Source organism: Orycteropus afer, unplaced genomic scaffold (genome assembly GCF_000298275.1).
Source record: "Orycteropus afer afer isolate SDZICR_OR568_19922 unplaced genomic scaffold, OryAfe1.0 scaffold00137, whole genome shotgun sequence".
Taxonomy (NCBI): Eukaryota; Metazoa; Chordata; class Mammalia; order Tubulidentata; family Orycteropodidae; genus Orycteropus; species Orycteropus afer.
The window spans coordinates 1,723,216-1,740,147 of record NW_006921724.1 but is presented as its reverse complement, the minus strand read 5'-3'; the positions used below and the strand labels follow the sequence as shown (position 1 = coordinate 1,740,147).

Genomic DNA, 16,932 nt, shown 5'->3' with positions numbered 1-16,932 from the left:
ACTACGGAAGTAGGATTGCCCAACCTTCCTTCCGAGGAGTGGCTGGTGGGTTTAAACCGCCAGCCTTCTGGTGAGCAGTCAAGTGCCTTAGGCACTATGCTACCTCTTCACTTTCAACAAGCAAGGCTGTGTCATCTGAAAATGGCAGGGCGTTAATGAGTCTTCCTCCAATTCTGATGTGGTGTTCTTCATACAGTACAGTGTCTCATGTTATTTGCTTAGCATACAGACTAAGTAAGTATAGTGAAAGGTTACAACCCTGATGCACTTCGTTCCTGATTTGAAGCCATGCAGTATCCCCTTGTTCTGTGCGAACAACAGCATTTTGGTAGATGTACAAGTTCCTCATGAGTATAATTAAGTGTTCTGTAATTCCTATTCTTTGTAATGTTATCGATAATTTGTTATGATCCACACAAATGCCTTTGCAAAGTTAATGAAACACAGGCAAACATCTTTCTAGTATTCTTTGTTTTCAGCCAAGATCCATCTGACATCAGTGTGATAGCTCTCGTTCCTTGTCCTCTTCTGAATCCAACTTGAATTTCTTTAAGTTGCATAGTGCTGATATAGTTTTTAAATAATCTTCAGTAAAATTTTACTTGCATGTAAAATTAATGATATTGTTTGTTAATAGCCACATTCCGTTGGATCATCTTTGGAATGGGCACAAGTATCAATCTTTTCCAGTCAGTTGGCCAGGTAGTTGTCTTCCAAATATCTTGGCATAAACAAAGAAGTACCTCCAGCACTGCATGTGTTCAAACATCTCAGTGGGTATTCTGTCTGTTCCTGGAGACTTTTTTTTTTTTCCACTAATACCTTCAGTGCAGCTTGGACTTCTTCCCTCAATACCACTGGCTCTTAATCATATGCTACCTCCAACAGCTGAACACTGACCAACCCTTTTTGATACAGTAACTCTGTGTATTGATGCTTCCTGCATCATTTAATATTTTGCCCATAGAATCCTTTAATATTGCAACTTGAGGCTTGAATTTCTTTTTCGGTTCTTTCAGCTTGAAAAACGTTCAGCATTTTCTTCTCTTTTGGCTTTCTAACTCCTGGTCTTTGCATACTTCACTGTAAGACTTTCCTTTGTCCTTTGGAGCTGCCCTTTGGAATCTTCCGTTCAGCAATTTTATTTCATCGTTTCTTCCATTCGCTTTAACTATTCTCTGTTCAAGAGCAAGTTTCAAAACCTATTACAGACTTTGGTCAGTGCCTATAGGAGATTCCATAATTCACTAATCCTAAAGTCTGTCTCTTACAAGTTTATGGTAGCTTACCACATTTTTGGTAGCAACTTTTTCCCATGGTAGTACATAAAATGGTGTCATAAAATCACTGACATCTTGGACTTGATTTAAAATAGTATCATAGAAGGTATAATCAGAATATGCTTTGTGCACATATCAACTGGTCCTGGACGTCAGTATTTTCATCATTCTTTGGTCTTCTTTTTGTTTTCAGAAGGAAGATCATGCGACAATGAAACAAACACAGGCTCTGGAATCATGCAGAGGGGTTGTTCAGATCCTAGCTCCAGAGCCCTGCAATGCTGACATGTAACTACTTGAACAAACCATTTGTAAAATAAAGACTCTACCAATCTCCTTATAGGGTTGCTATAATTACAACAGATAATGGAAGAAAAGCTCAAGGGCTATGGTAGGTGCTCAATAAACAGTGGCTATTATATCTTTTCTTTTACATTAAGTCTAACAGCTTCCAATGCTACCAAACTAGCAGATAACAGCCTAGGGAGGAGCCTCAGATCTGGGTTCAGACTTCCAAAAGCAATTCTTATAACCATTAAAAAGTAAACCAGTGCTTACTTTTACTTTCTAAACTGTATTAGAAATGGTTAAAGTATACCAGGAGTCCCTGAGTAATGCAAACAGTGAAGCATTTGACTACTAGCTGAAAAGTTGGTGGTTGGAACCCAGCCATAGGCCCTACTTCCAAAAGGTCACAGCCTTGGAAATCCTTTGGAACAGTTTCATTCTGCACACATGGGGTTGCCATCAAGTAGAATAGGCTCAACAGCAACTAGTAATAATAAAATGTTACCAAAAAGATGATCCTCTGAAAAAATGTGCAATGTGATACTATTCTCACTTCTTTCTACATTGTATACCACCTGGATATTACTGCCAGAGTAAGTTACTTATCTAACTCTATGCCCAACAACAGAAATAAGTCTAAATTTTTAGTCAATCACTTAAAGATAAAATCAACAACATGATACAAAATCATTAATTTACAAATTTCTGGTTCGAGTTGGGGCACACTGCTTTAGTTATTTACCTATGTAGTATTTCATTTCTGTGTCATGTTTGTTCATGAGCTCAAGAAGTCGCACTTCTATCTGGGCTTGATTTAGAAAAGCCTTCTTGTTCTTTATTATTTTAATGGCAACCCATTCTTGTTCCACACGATCATATGCTTTTACCACCTGAAAGAGGAAGAAAGGGTAATAATTCTCTTTATATTTCATTAATGACAATTTCACAACAGTTTATAATTCACTTTAGCTGTGGCATTTTCCTGTCATTTAAGTGGGCATTTTCCAATTTTAATTTTCCTGATCTTCTTAATTAGAGGAGATACTATCTGTTTTAATTCAAAGTAACACCTATTTACTACACAGTAATTTTAAGTGAACCCTTTTCACTTCTTATTATCTACTTAACAGGTAACTTTATCAAAATCAGATGAACTATTTTCTTCTACAAATAAATTACAAATCTTGGCAAGTGTTTCAGTTTGTCCTTGTGCTTACCAAATCCTATTACTGAAAGTTTACAGAATACATTACCTTTCCCTTCAACAATTTATACACATTGTGTTTCGTAACATTACTTGCAATTCCCTCAATGTAACAACACTCTTACAGCTTCCTCCCTGGGTTTCTCTTATCCATTCTTCCTTCTTGTATGCCCCCTGCTGCATTCTAAGCTTAGTTTTGGAACAAATGCTGCCTTTTTGGTGTCATTTGGTTGATTATTCTGAGAAGTATATACCTCACAAGTGTTATTATTCACTTTAAAGGCCTGTGTGTTTGGCTGCAAGGTAATCCCTGGCAGTGGGTTCAGTTTCAAGTTTGCAGTGTCAAAGAGGCCACAATCTCAGGGGTTCCACCCGTCTTAGGGGTTCCACCCGTCTTAGTGGTTCCACCAGTCTTTAGCAGACTAGTAAGTCTGGTCTGTCTTTATGATACTAAATTTTGTTCTACATTTTTCTCCCATTCTGTTCAGAACCTTCTGTGGTCTCATTCAGAGTGGTCAGTAGTGATAACTGAAAACCATCCAGTTGTAATATCAGAGTAGTGGAAAGTGTAGTTCAGGTGGTCCATTAAACGTGTGAACTAATTGTTTCTGTGAGTCTTTGGTATTCTTTACTCCAGCTGGGGAAGAGACCAACAGCTGCATTTTACATGGCTGCTTGCTAGCTTTTAAGACCTCAGTCACTACTCACCACACCGGGATGTAGTACATTGTCTTTATGAACTATGTTACGCCAATTGAACTAGCTGTCCCTCAAGACTGTGGTTCTATGCTCCCAAGCCCAGTGACTTATTCCTTCAAGATGTTTGGTTATGGCTAACAAGTTTTCATAACTTTGATATTGATTTTTCTTTTAATGAGAGAAAAACCTGTTTAAATCCCAGGTATATGTGTGAAATGTTTAAAAGTCGTAGCACAGTGCCTAAGGCACTTGACTGCTAACCAGAAGGCTGGCGGTTCAAACCCACCAGCCACTCCTTGGAAGGAAGATGGGGCAATCTACTTCTGTAGTGATACTGCCTCGGAAACCCAAGGAGGGGTTTCCATGAGTCAGGGCCAACTCGACGGCACGTCACAACAACAACAAACTCATCTCAGAAATGCAGTAACTCTAATTTTAAATTATAATCTCAGATAAAGATTTAAGCATATAAAACAATTATAGTAATATATATACACACATACATATATACACAAACATAAATAATCAAGAAAGTTCTGCCAAGTTAAATGCTGTAACAAGATTTTGATAGTTTTAAAATGAAATTACTAGAAAAAGTGGCATCATAAGCAAATCAGCATGCACACCTCTCATTTTAAACTGAATCACTTAAAATAAGTTTTATAAATTTAAAAAAAAAAAAAAAGATGAGGATTACTAGTCTAAGAGACTGGTAGAACCCTAAAATGATATAGCCCTTACACACCCTTCAAGTCTGGAACTGCACTTACTCCTGTCACTCAATTTTCAGCCAAATAATAGGCAGTTCTGTAATGGTTCAAACTCATCAGCTGCTTTTGGGAGGAAGATGAGGCAACCTACTTCCGTAAAGATTTACAGCCTTGGAAACCCAATGGGGGGGTCACTATGAGTCAGAATAAACTCAATGGAAGTGGGTTATAAGGTGAACAGTAACAACAGAAAGGTAAGCACTCCTGTGAACAATCAACCACACAGGATCAAAGGCACAGCATTTGTCCAGGAATAAAGCTCTTAAGGCAGGAAGGGATAGGAAAGAAGGACAAATGGACATAGTAAAGGAAGAAGTAGGAAGAGTGTTTTTACATTGTGGGGACTACAATCAACATCACAAAACCAAAAGTGCATGAATTGTTGGATGGAAAATCAATATGCTCTGTAAGTTTTTACCCAAATCGTAATAAAAAGTTAAAATAAACAAGATTCATAGCATTAACAAAGAAATCTACTTAAAAATTAGGAAATCAATACATAGATAAAATTAGATCCTTACTAACTAGAGACAACCACTTTAATTTTAATTGATTTAAAATAAGTTATTATATGTACTCTGAATAAGTAATAGTTTTAGATACATTTTCTGGCTCACTCAAAAAAGTATGGAGTCAGGAGAACTTCTATTTTAAGGTTGGGGTGGAACCCTATGTGACTCCAATGTGTAGGTTGAGAAGTACTAGGTCAGTAAAAGAGAATGGAAGGCATGTTCCAAAATCTACATCAGCCAAGGCTAAGTACATTGTGAACGATAAAGGATAAAACAGTTCAGCTGAAATCAAACTTGGAAAGAAAAATGCTGTATCCTTTGTGTCACTCTACTCTGAGAAATACTATCTCCTGTTTTATAAATCAGAGGGGACCACCGTGTAAAATTTGGATGGTTTTGATATACTTGTTTCACTGAATACACAGACTACATCAAGACAGGCAGTGACAGTTCAATGCCCAGATTCTGATGGTCTCCAGAACAAAGGTCATGTAACAGAGGCCCAACTATTTACTGACTTAGCAAATAGTTAACCAGCTAAACGCTAAAGCAATGGTTTTCAACTATGAGTTACACATTCAATGGAGAGTTTTTAATAATACCAAGGCCCAGAGTCTACCCCAGAAATTCTGACTTAATTGGTTTGGGGCCCAAGCACCAGTACTTTTGAGAGCTTCCAGGGAAATGTTAACATGCAATCAGGATTGATAACCATTGGGGGAGGAGCTCCTCTGACAAGGACTTGGCACTGGAAACTTTACAATGCCAGATTAATATGGAAGACATGCTAGTAACTGACAGGCCCTGAACCTGAATGTGAACACTGCACAACACTTCAGCCTAAAAGGTACTATCAGTTTGACCCGGTGGTAGCATAGTGCCTAAGGCACTTGACTGCTACCCAGAAGGCTTGCAGTTGAAAGCCCCCAGCCACTCCTGGGAAGGAAGGTTGAACAATCTATTACTGTAGTGATACCGCCTCGAAAACCCAAGGAGGGGTCACTATGAGTCAGGTCCACTTCAATGGCACATAACAACAACAACATTTTTACAGTTTTACTATGCTCATCAGCACAAATTAAAGTATGAGAAAATTAACGTGGAGGGGAAGAAGAAAATAGCTGCTAGTATAAAGACTTAGCATTTGGGGACAGCTAACTAGAGTAGGCTTTATGGCCATAATTTCCATGACAGGTATCACAAAAGTTTTAAAAATGTCTTTTTATCAGTAACTGTTTAAATGTTGTAGAGTTTTTCAAGGTAGAGACAGACACTCCTTAAATCTATATAGCCTCATTAAGAGCCAGGACTTAGAAAGGCCTTTTCTTAAGAGGCTCAGAGAAAGAACCAGAAGTTACGTCTGAGAAAATATGAATACCTTCATAGACAGGGCTCCCAAACCACTGAGAAACTCCTGACTCAGAAGAAAAATGGGCTATATACAAGGAAAAGAAAAAAATCCTTAAGTTATATACAAATCATGGGAAACTCTGCAGGTAACATCAGTGCCCCCACAGCCACACTGGAGTTACACAAGTCATCTAACATCGTTATTCATACCCCTTTTTCATGTGCAATAGCTTGGATTTTTCTCGGTAAGTAGACCTGTGGCTGCTAATGATCTACAGCATACACTTTGTCCAAAACACGATTAAACTGACATGATGAATTTTCCTCACAGCCTGGAAAGTGCTTATTTTGCTTTCTCTTAGGCCAGAAACAGAAAAGAGAATGCAAGTTCATGTTATAAAAGAACAAAAACAAAAAAAGTCTATCCAGAGAAAGTCATTTTGAGCCCCATTCTATCCTTAAGACCTGAAAGTTAAAAGTGATTTGGATGGCAGATTACACATCCAAGGGATGAATACAATTTTACTGCACCAAGATTTCAAGGCAAAGAAGACTAGGATTACAAGCAATCCATGCCTCAAACAAAAGTGAGATGTGTGCCTCAATGAGACAGGAAAATTACCAAATGGCAAAAACTGGGGGACCCACAGTCAGAGAAAAGGCTTTCTCAAAGTGCAAGGAAGGACTGACAGCTCTGATGAATGAGGCATACAGATGAAAACGCTAATGTTTTCAGAGTTCTATGCTTTTTGTTGGGGTTGCACTGGGGGGAGGATGCTGAGGACGGAAGAGCTGTGAATGGTGAGAAGATGCTATTAATGAAAAGGAGAAACGAGGTATTTCCTAGTAGAATGCTTTCCATCAGAATGACCCCAACCACAATAGTAGCAGCGCTCATGAGGACTGAAGAGGAAATCCTGAAAAATGTCTGTCTACCCGGAGGCCTGATACAGTTGGAAGACTGGGGGGTAGGACTGTGGGGGTGGGAGAGAGGTAGACAACCCAGGTTCTGGAAGCCTCCAGAAAAGTGGGAGGGTACCAGCTGTGCCAGCTGAAGAGGGTAATTATTGTCTTAAAGGAAGTCTATCAGACAGCAGAGTAAATAACTCTACATGCTGAAAACACATCCAAACATCATATAAAGTCCTTATGAAAATAAAGTCACAATCAAAGAAGCAATAGCCATAGAAAGTCAAGCCAAGAAAAAGTCCACTGTAGTTTTTACAGCTGATGCACTTTTATTATCTTTAGAGAACTGTGATAATCCAAATATGTACATACCCACTATTTAGATATACAAATAGTAAAAGTGCACTAGTGATAAAAAGGCAAAATAACATGATTCACTAAGTTCTAATTTATGAAATTCATCATTTTTCATTACCTGTCCAAAAGAACCTTTGCCTATCAAGGAGTCAATTTCGTAACGATCCATCCACTTTTCTCCGTTTTTTACAATATAATCATAGTTATCATCATCATAACCATCATTGTAAACCTTCCGCTCCTTCTTATGACTGGAATCGTCTCCTTGACCCTGTTGGTGTCTTCGTTTCTTTTTTGCATAGTAAACCTGAAATAAGAATATATAGTTCTAATTATATAATTTAAATCATGGGGGGGGGGGTATATACATATCAAAAGTATATATGAGCAAATTTTTTATCTATAGTTAACTGACTAATTTTTATTCTTTGATACTAAATTAGAAAAACCCAAAATTTTCTATAACTAACATTTGGATTATGAAAACAACATTGACATAACCAATGGGGAGAAAAAAATGTCTATGGTGAAACTTACTTTATAGTTACAGTGTTGAAAGGCTACAAAGACATAATTCTATGCACATCCCTTCATTTTATAAACAGGGAAACCAGGCCAGAGACTTACAAAATAGACTGACAAAAAAGTTTCTGAGACTGAAAAAATAATAGGTAAACTAGTCAATAGTTCAAGTCATTGGTAACTGACTTTGAGAAAATTGTAAATTACGTCGCTTAGCATACTATCAGAAAAAGAATACTATACAAACAAGATGTTGTTCTTGTGTTGTTATGTGCCGCCAAGTCGGATCTGACTCATAGCGACCCTTCCCTAGGTTTCTGAGGCAGTATCACTATGGAAGTAGATTGCCCAACCTTCCTTCCGAAGAGTGGCTGTTGGGTTTGAACCGTCAGCCTTCTGGTTAGCAGTCAAGTCCCTTAGGCACTGTGCTACCAGAGCTCCTACAAACAAGGTAGCAAGACATTTTTAAAAAACTAGCTTCAACAAAGCTACAATTTATCTGGTATTTTCAGATTACTAACAGCTAGTTTAGGGAATCTTTTATAACATATTAATGTGGACAAAACTCAATCCATAAATATTCATTTAGCTCATTCCAAATTTATCTTGCCACACTGCCACAGTAGTATGATGATACTGGCATTCAACAGCATCAAACTGCTGTAAAATTGATATGCATCAAAGAATATCTTTTTAGTTAAATGGCTCTAAAACTGGCAGAAGATAAGCTTTTATGGTAGAAGGTTCAGGGCTCTTCCATTGGAAGAGGGAAAAAAGCAAGAACACTCCCACACTCTTCCCCAGAAAAGCTCACTTAATACAGTAAAACCTTTGAAAGACCTTTCAGAGAAGGCAAATATAAATACTGTCCACTAATAGAGAGTGACAGAAAAATGGTAAAACTGCACTCTGTCAAAGGTGGGAAACTTGCAAGACCCAGAAAAATATGGCAGTTTTCTATAGAGTTCCAGCTCTCACAGGTTTCACTGCAATTAATCACTAAGCTAGAGTCAAGGACAGAAGCAAATAGCAATCGAGCCAAAGGTCCAAGACACCAGAAAAAACCTTTTTTTTTTTTTTTTGCTGGCAAAGAACCAAGTTATAACTCAAGTAATTCAAACTGTTCTATATGGTTGTTTTTTTTTTTTAATCCTACTTACTACCACCAATGTAGTCAGAAGGGACCAGCCCCTGAAGAAGGATATCAGGCTTGATAAAAATGTAGGGTCAGAGAAAAAGGGGAAGCCCCTCGATGAGATGGACTGACACAATGGGTACAACAATGGGCTCAAGCATAGCAGGGATTGTGAGGATGGCACAGGACAATGCAGTGTTTCATTCTGTTGTGCACAGGTCACTGTGAGTCAGAATTGACTCAACGGCACTGAACGACACTACCACCACTAGTACCAAAAAAGGTTTTTAACACCTTACATTAAAAGAAACAGAAAAGAGAATACACATGTAGTTTTAAAAGACAATTTAATGCCACAGAAATACAGAAATCAAATAAACTAGGCCAAATGACTGTAAATGAGTATTAAATATGTCTCAAGAGTTTTCTGACATCCATGGCAAATGTAGAAATAAGCATGTAAAAATTAAGCAAAGTGCTAACATATGCACACACTTTTATAGTCTCATTATTTCCCCCTTTTTCTGTGTGTAGGGGAGAATTATTACAAAAATGATAACTCAGCATAATTTGTGGGCCAAAACTCATGATCCAAAATTATCTTTATATTTTTCATTTCTTGTTAACACAGCTTTCTTTTATGTATCTGTAGTTATGTTATCAGTAAATTAGTAACTTACCAGTCTTCACAGTAATTTAATATGACAATCATTAGGAATCAAAAAAAAAAAAAAGTCTGGTATGTTTAAATATGTCATGGAATAATTTTTTCCACAGATGTTATTACAAGTTATCTGCTATTGTAACAACAGCCTTACCTCATTAATATGCTTGTATGTTTTGATCAAGTCAACAGAAAGTTTTCTCAGGGGAGCGGTCGCTGGATCACGGAAAGTTTGGGGCATCCGCCTCTGAAACATGACAATATCAGGCATCACCTTAAATAGACAAAAAAGACTAGCACTTTAACTATATAAAATGGCATAAATTCACACTTCTGTGATCGGTGTATTATCTATTGGGGGGGGGGGGCCGGAATACCTAAATTAAAAGATTACATATTCTCTCTCAAAGTTATCTCTTTCATCCAAATTCCAATGAAGACAACCATTGAAACAAAGATATAAAATCAGAAGATAATGTACCCAGTTGCCCAAAGTTTCAATCCTGTTCATCCAAATTAAACGGTGGGACAACCTCTGATCCAGGAGACATGCATGAGGGTTCCCTCAACTGTTCTGGTTACCTAGTGCTGCTCTGACAAGAATATATACCACAAATGGGATGGCTCGAACTGAGAAGTTTATTTTCTTACAGCTTTGGAGGCTAGAAGTCCAAGTTCAAAATGCCAGGCTCTAGGGGCTGGGTGAAAGCCCCTCAACCTTGGGTTTCAGCTCTCTTGTTCCTGGCCCACTGAAACTAGAGGCATCTCTTCACTCAGGCAGCTGCTGGCTGCTGAGGCTAACAAAACCAAAGTTGACAAGTAAAAAGGCACAGTCCCAGGATTACCAAACATGGCAGTCTATTGAATCACGTCCATCAAAAGTCACAAGATCGGCAGAGCATGGCAGGCTGCTAAACAATGACTTGGTTACATGCAGAGTTCAAGTGTGCCATAAGCTAGAGACCTTCCTCAAAGTTGCTTCTTATATACTGGAAGCAGCCTACATCCCTAAAGCAGCTATACTCAGCTGCTCCAATAGGATCTCTCCATAGGAAATAACTACATTCAGCTGCCTAGCCACTCAACCAGGCCCAGCCAAGTTAACATACAATCTTAACTACCACACTTACCATACAGCTGGCCCAAGGAAAATTTCTTCTGAATATATTCCTAAAATCTGTCTGGTTCACAACAAGGAGACAAAGCCAAACCCTACCATGAGAGACAACTTTCAGCTTCCTAAGACAGGATTTCAAGAACCAGTTGGCACCAATAAATATATTGGTGGCATAGTTCCACACCAGGCCCTGTCCTCTGAAAAGCATCTGCCCCCTAAGAAAGAAGGCTGAAATCTGCAGTCATTTAACACAATTAAGTAAACTATGTCATCCATCTTACCCCTCATATTCTTTCTTCCTTTCTCTGCTTCGATGTTCTCCAGAGCACTTATCACTACCTGACATACTATGTATTTATTCTTTTCATCATTTTATTTTTAAGCCCCACCTTCCAGGCCAATTAAAATTCCACAAGGATAGGATCTCTTTTGTTCACTGTTGTATTCTCTTTGCCTAAAACAGTGCCTGGCATATAGTAGATGTTCAATAAATACTTGAATAAACAAAATGAACTCACAGCTTATGATAATTCTAGATGCTAATCACAAATAAATTCCAGAGGATTTCAATTATATTCCACTAATCCCCAATCCCTAGTCCTAAACCATACTCTTTTATCATCGAATAGACAGTGACATGTTCAAGTGAAACCTTTATGCCAGACTATCTCCATGGCAGATGGAGCCAGTGCACAAGTGGCCTCTATATACATACCCATGTGTGCTACAACTCACATGCCAATGATTCTGGATTGATATTTGCGCCCCGTTCTTCCATGAAATGTCTACCTCAGTAAAAGGGTTCTCAATGAGACTTCATGCAATCAACATACCCTCTAAACCAATTAATTACATCAAGATACCTGCAAGCATTATCACTAGCCCATCTTTATGTTCCTGTCTAGCTCTTAAACATTTAAGCCAGTGAAATCTACAAATCCAGAAGTCACCCAAACAGCCCACTCTCAAAGAATACTGAGATCAATTGGAGGGATAGGATAGAGAGTTGATAAATGTATTATAATAAGGTCTCACAGAAATAGTTGGAGTCTTGAGATAATTATTAACCTAATCCACACTAACAAATAAGGAGGGAGGAGAGTTGTAGGTACGAGCAGACAGAAAACAATCCTCATATATATGGTCTGAACAAATGGAATGATTATAGCACTTACCTAAGTGCACTTTCTCCTAAACTAATGTAAAATTTTTCACTGCACAAATACTCAAATAGTAAAGAGTTATTATTCAGGTGGTAATCATTATATTAAGTTAATATCTTTTCTTATGTTCTTTTCAAGTAACAAATAGTAAAGTTAAGGGGAAAGAAAAAAAGCCTCAGTGATTATGACTATTTATCTAAAAGATACTTGGAATTATAAAAAATCTGAATTACTTTTTTCAAATATATACTGTTTCATATTTCTAAATATAAACAGTAGATAGAGATATAAGTTCATAGAATATTTCATTTTTAAACTATTCATTGGAGACTTATTTAATGAATAGACATTATTAGTAATAAGCATGGCAATTTTTTTTATATAAGAATGATTATTAAAAGCATTTAAGGTAATGAAAGAGGCTTCCCCTAAGACTGTTTTTCTTTTTTGTTTGTTTAAAGTCTAATGCAGGCAATGTACTCAAGTAAGCTCCTTCTTGGATTGGTGGAACACAGCCTCAACGTGAAAGTTTCACAAAGTCTGAATTAATTAAATGTTTCATTGCAACTTTAAGACAAGTTGATAGAAAGTATAACTACTGCTAGAACCAACTGAGTAACTATAATAAAATAATGGCAGCAAATAATTCCTGAACACAATGGTTTTTAGCATGTATACTTCTAAATGTCTGTCACATAATACTCTCAATAACCTTATAAGTACTGTTCTTACCACCATTGTACAAATGAAGAACTTTAGACTCTTGACCAAGGTCCTAGAGCCTAAGAAGCTACAATGAGAAGGAAGTAGTCTTACACCAAACTCACAGCATTATATCAAGAGTTCTCTGTTAACTTGAGGCCTCTATTTCACCCTTGCACTTGAGTCATTTTTAAGGTTATTTGCTGGCCAAAAGAATTTAAGTATGCATAATAAGTATCAGTAAAATAAGTAGATGTACTTATTAAAACTAGCTATATTCAGAACTGTAAATTTATTTCTTAAATTTTAACATGCCTATGTACAATGCCACTGATAATACCAGAAGACAAATGTTCCCTCAAACCACCAAAATCACACAATCATGAAAACAATTATACACAAAAAAAATTGGATATGAGTCTGACTCTGAGAAACATCATCAAATTTCTGCTGCCAATATGAGTGGGTGCTGTGTACATAGCACATCACAAAATACCATTATGCTTTTTCCACACTAGTTAAAAATTCTGCCTACAAAGGCCAAATCAATTAGCTAATTCTCAGTACCTTACTTTTCCTGTATACTTCTGAAAACAGAAGTTACTATTTCAGGGGCACCTTGATTTATAAAGCAAAAGCATTCAGAACTCCTAAAATTGGCCTTCAAAGTATACATTAGGACCTTCAAGTAACACTCTGAACAGGGTAAATGCTCAAAATACATGGAAAGAACAAAGTAATTTCTACAAAGTAAATACTCCTTTTGCTTTCATTGTGATTTCTGTTTACAATATGCTGCCATAAGCACAAATCTGGAATGATAAAATAACTTTTCCAAACACCCAGTTACAAGTTAATACTAATACTCAAGGCCAACCCTAACCATCTGAGCTCTACTTCCTGCCTCTCTCAAAGTCAGGAGAATATATAGTAATGTGCAAGCTTCCTTCTTCCCCTGTAGGGCTGACAGTAAGCTGATGGTGTTCAGAGGGCCCAGGAGCTCACTAAGCTGTTAAGTGTCCCCAAAATCCTTCCCATTCTATTCTACACACACACAGACAGACAGACACACACACACAGTGCCCTCACTGCAAAATGGAAAGTTAATGAATATGATGGCATCCTGCTGCCTCAGGTATCTGGCACTGAGAGCTGGAAAAAGCCAGGCCCTTAATGCTCATACTCCTACCCTTTCTCTTCACACAGATTATATAGCAAAAGAAGAACAAAAGTTTGTACCTCCTGTTTAGATCAGTTACAAGAGTTACAACAACCATTAATTTTTTTTTTTTTTTCTGAAAATACCCCATAGTATAAATTCCAGGACTTTATTCAATAATTATTTTCTAATTTAATAATACCCATTTCATTCATTTTATTTAAGTTTACCTGATATTTTCATATATAATGAATCAGAAATACTACATTTTATCTTTCTTGCAATTCTGACAGATATTAACAAAGCTGGACAGTATATACAACACATACTCAAAATACTTGTGTAGTTTAAAAACTATGAAAAGTACTGTGAGAACTATAAAAGCCCAAAGAGACAGTATTTCAAGCACTAATCATATTTTTCCTTCATTTACTTCTACTACTTTTCTTTCATTTTCTAAATTTTGTGTTTTTGAATAAGATTGTTTTTAAGATTCTACCAAGTCAAATACAAATATAAGATTATCTACCAGAAAAAAAAATGATGCAGTTAACTTATTTGAATTTACTTTTGCAATAATCTTATTTTAAAAGCACTGATACGATAATTAACAAGAAACATTGAAAACCAAACAATGAAATACTAAAAGCTTAGAGCTAGAAAGTACTTAAGAGAATCTAGCCTAAGGTCTCCAATATACACCCAAGTAACAAATATGAGGGGTCCACCTGACCTGATTCAACATAGAACCACAGAACCAGCTCTCTATCAAGACCTTCATCCCGTGTCTGATGACTTGTAGGCCGCCCCGTATCAGCACACGGTCTTCATGTTTTATATTTTGGTTATAAGATAGATATCTCTTCTAATGTGGCTGCCTTGCTATGTTCAGAAATTCTGGGGTTTGGGCAGAAATATTTGGCTGAGTATTATCACTTTAAAAATAGTCTTTTTAGATTATATGAATTTTTCAAAATATCTTTAAATGAAAATACTTATTTTAAAATAAGATGTTCAATGTATCTAAAAATAGATGCTTTGCTAACTTACTTACTAAAATTACGTAATTATAAAAATATCTTTAAAGGACTGGATTTTTTTTTCCCCTACCCCTTCATTGATTACAAAAGAGCACCGTATCAATAAAAGAGATACCTGGCCAGAACCCACAGTCTACTGCTTCCACACTTGGAAAAATCACAGAGTTCAGTCCCTTCAACTGTAATGTATAGATAAAAATAGCACCCTGCCTGATAGGCTGCTTCTGAAGAAATGGGAAACGAGCATGAACATACTTTGCTTCTTAAAAGCACAACGCAAACATAACATTTTGCTGCTGTTTCCTGGATGGCCAAAGAATGTTCTTCTGGTATACACTTTCCAAACTCAGAGAACATTCTGACCAACTATTCCAATTCATGAACACAGAATTACATTTCTCTATCAATTCATCACATGAAATAAATTTCAAGACTTCTAAGTCTTGTCCTAACTCACCTTATTAACTATTTGACTATGAAGCATTTTGTAAATGTAATGCCAGCTTACATATTGGTTATATCTTATAACACACACAAGGGCACCTCCTAAGAAACATATTACTTAAGTGCAGTCAGCTGCTCATTAAAATCGTATGTGATGAATTCAGAAAAACATAATTTTCTCATACAAATAATGCATCACTACAATTGATTTTTAACTTTAAAAATTTTTGTTGTTGTTGTTATTATGTGCCATCGAGTCGGTCCCGGCTCATAGTGACCCCTCCTTGGGTTTCCAAGGCAGTGTCACTACGGAAGTAGAGTGCCCCTTCTTCCTTCCGAGGAGTGGCTGGTGGGTTTGAACCGCCAGACTTCTGGTTAGCAGTCAAGTGCCTTAGGCACTATGCTACCAGAGCTCCCCAGTAATTTTTACCATCACTTAAATATTATTAAAAGACCTGAATAAAATAGTGGCAATCTAAATCCTAAACAGATGGAAGGGCAGCTATTTTTGTGCTTATCATATGCCCAGTAATCAATGGTGAAAGAAACGTTACAACTATAGCTAATAAGAAAACTTCCCCCTAAACTAAAAATCACTGAAGGAAGTGCATTTAATTCAGGAAGATATTAAACACACACATGTACATACAGACACATACACTGTGCGTGCATGCATACACACATTAAGAGGTTTCAACATTCATTAAAATTGCTGAATCTCTGGTCTAAATATTAGAATGAATGGCATAGTTAATTTGCAGGCATTTTTCTTTGGAATTTTAAGGAGCTCAGTATTTACTGTTTTGCAATATGTACTAAAATAGTTAATAACATCATAAAACAGCTCCATAAGTTTACTGTAATAGAATCTAACTTGTGTTCTTATAACTTACATTTTTCTACTTAACTGTCTTTAGAAGAAAACAAGTTTTTTCTTTAACTTTATTTTAATTAAGATGCTTTACAAATAATTTTCCCCTCTCTAGAATGAGTGAAAATGATTATGCTTATGACTTTTTTTTTTTAATTAAGTGTAATCGGATGTGGAGGGGGAAAAATCATCAAACTTTTTAATGCAAACTTAACATCATGTTTTGCCCATTTGGAATTCTACAAATCATATAAAGCTAAATGCCATTAAAGAATTTTGCCTATTTGATATGCTGTTACGATGAATAAAACTGTAATTTGGGCAATCATTTCTGATACATCATGAACTTACCTGGTTAGTTAGAGGTTGTTGAATCTGGTCAGAATAAGATAAGGCAGAAACCTGTTGGTCACTTATGTTTGGCTGGCGACGGTCACTGTACTGATGTGAATGGGGCATCTGTCCAGCCATCTGAAGGCCAGCAGCATGGAATGAAAATGACGGTGCAAGCCGAACAGATGAAGGTTTGCATGCTGAAGTCTCTCCTCCTACAAGAAGATAATAAGTGACCTTTAAGGAAGTATTCACATCCTAATATTTGTATCATCTGAAATATCTGTTAGAGTTCTGTAAGTAAGGACTATAGAATGTATTATATAGCAAAAGAAGAACAAAAGTTTGTACCTCCTGTTTAGATCAGTTACAAGAGTTACAACAACCATTAATTTTTTTTTTTTTTTTCTGAA

At 36.7% G+C, this 16,932-nt stretch overlaps 1 protein-coding gene across 1 annotated transcript in view; it reads right to left on the bottom strand.

Annotated features, from left to right (window-relative positions):
- The window catches only part of DYRK1A (dual specificity tyrosine phosphorylation regulated kinase 1A), a 45,977-nt gene extending 29,239 nt beyond the window's left edge, over positions 1–16,738 (bottom strand). The window contains exons 1-4 of the mRNA XM_007945537.2: positions 16,538–16,738; positions 9,845–9,937; positions 7,488–7,676; positions 2,311–2,458 (exon numbers count right to left, since the gene is read on the bottom strand). Of these exons, the coding sequence (XP_007943728.2) occupies positions 2,311–2,458; positions 7,488–7,676; positions 9,845–9,937; positions 16,538–16,657 (550 nt within the window). The 5' untranslated portion in view covers positions 16,658–16,738. The remainder of the gene's footprint in view (positions 1–2,310; positions 2,459–7,487; positions 7,677–9,844; positions 9,938–16,537) is intronic.
- Positions 16,739–16,932: the final 194 nt, after the last annotated feature.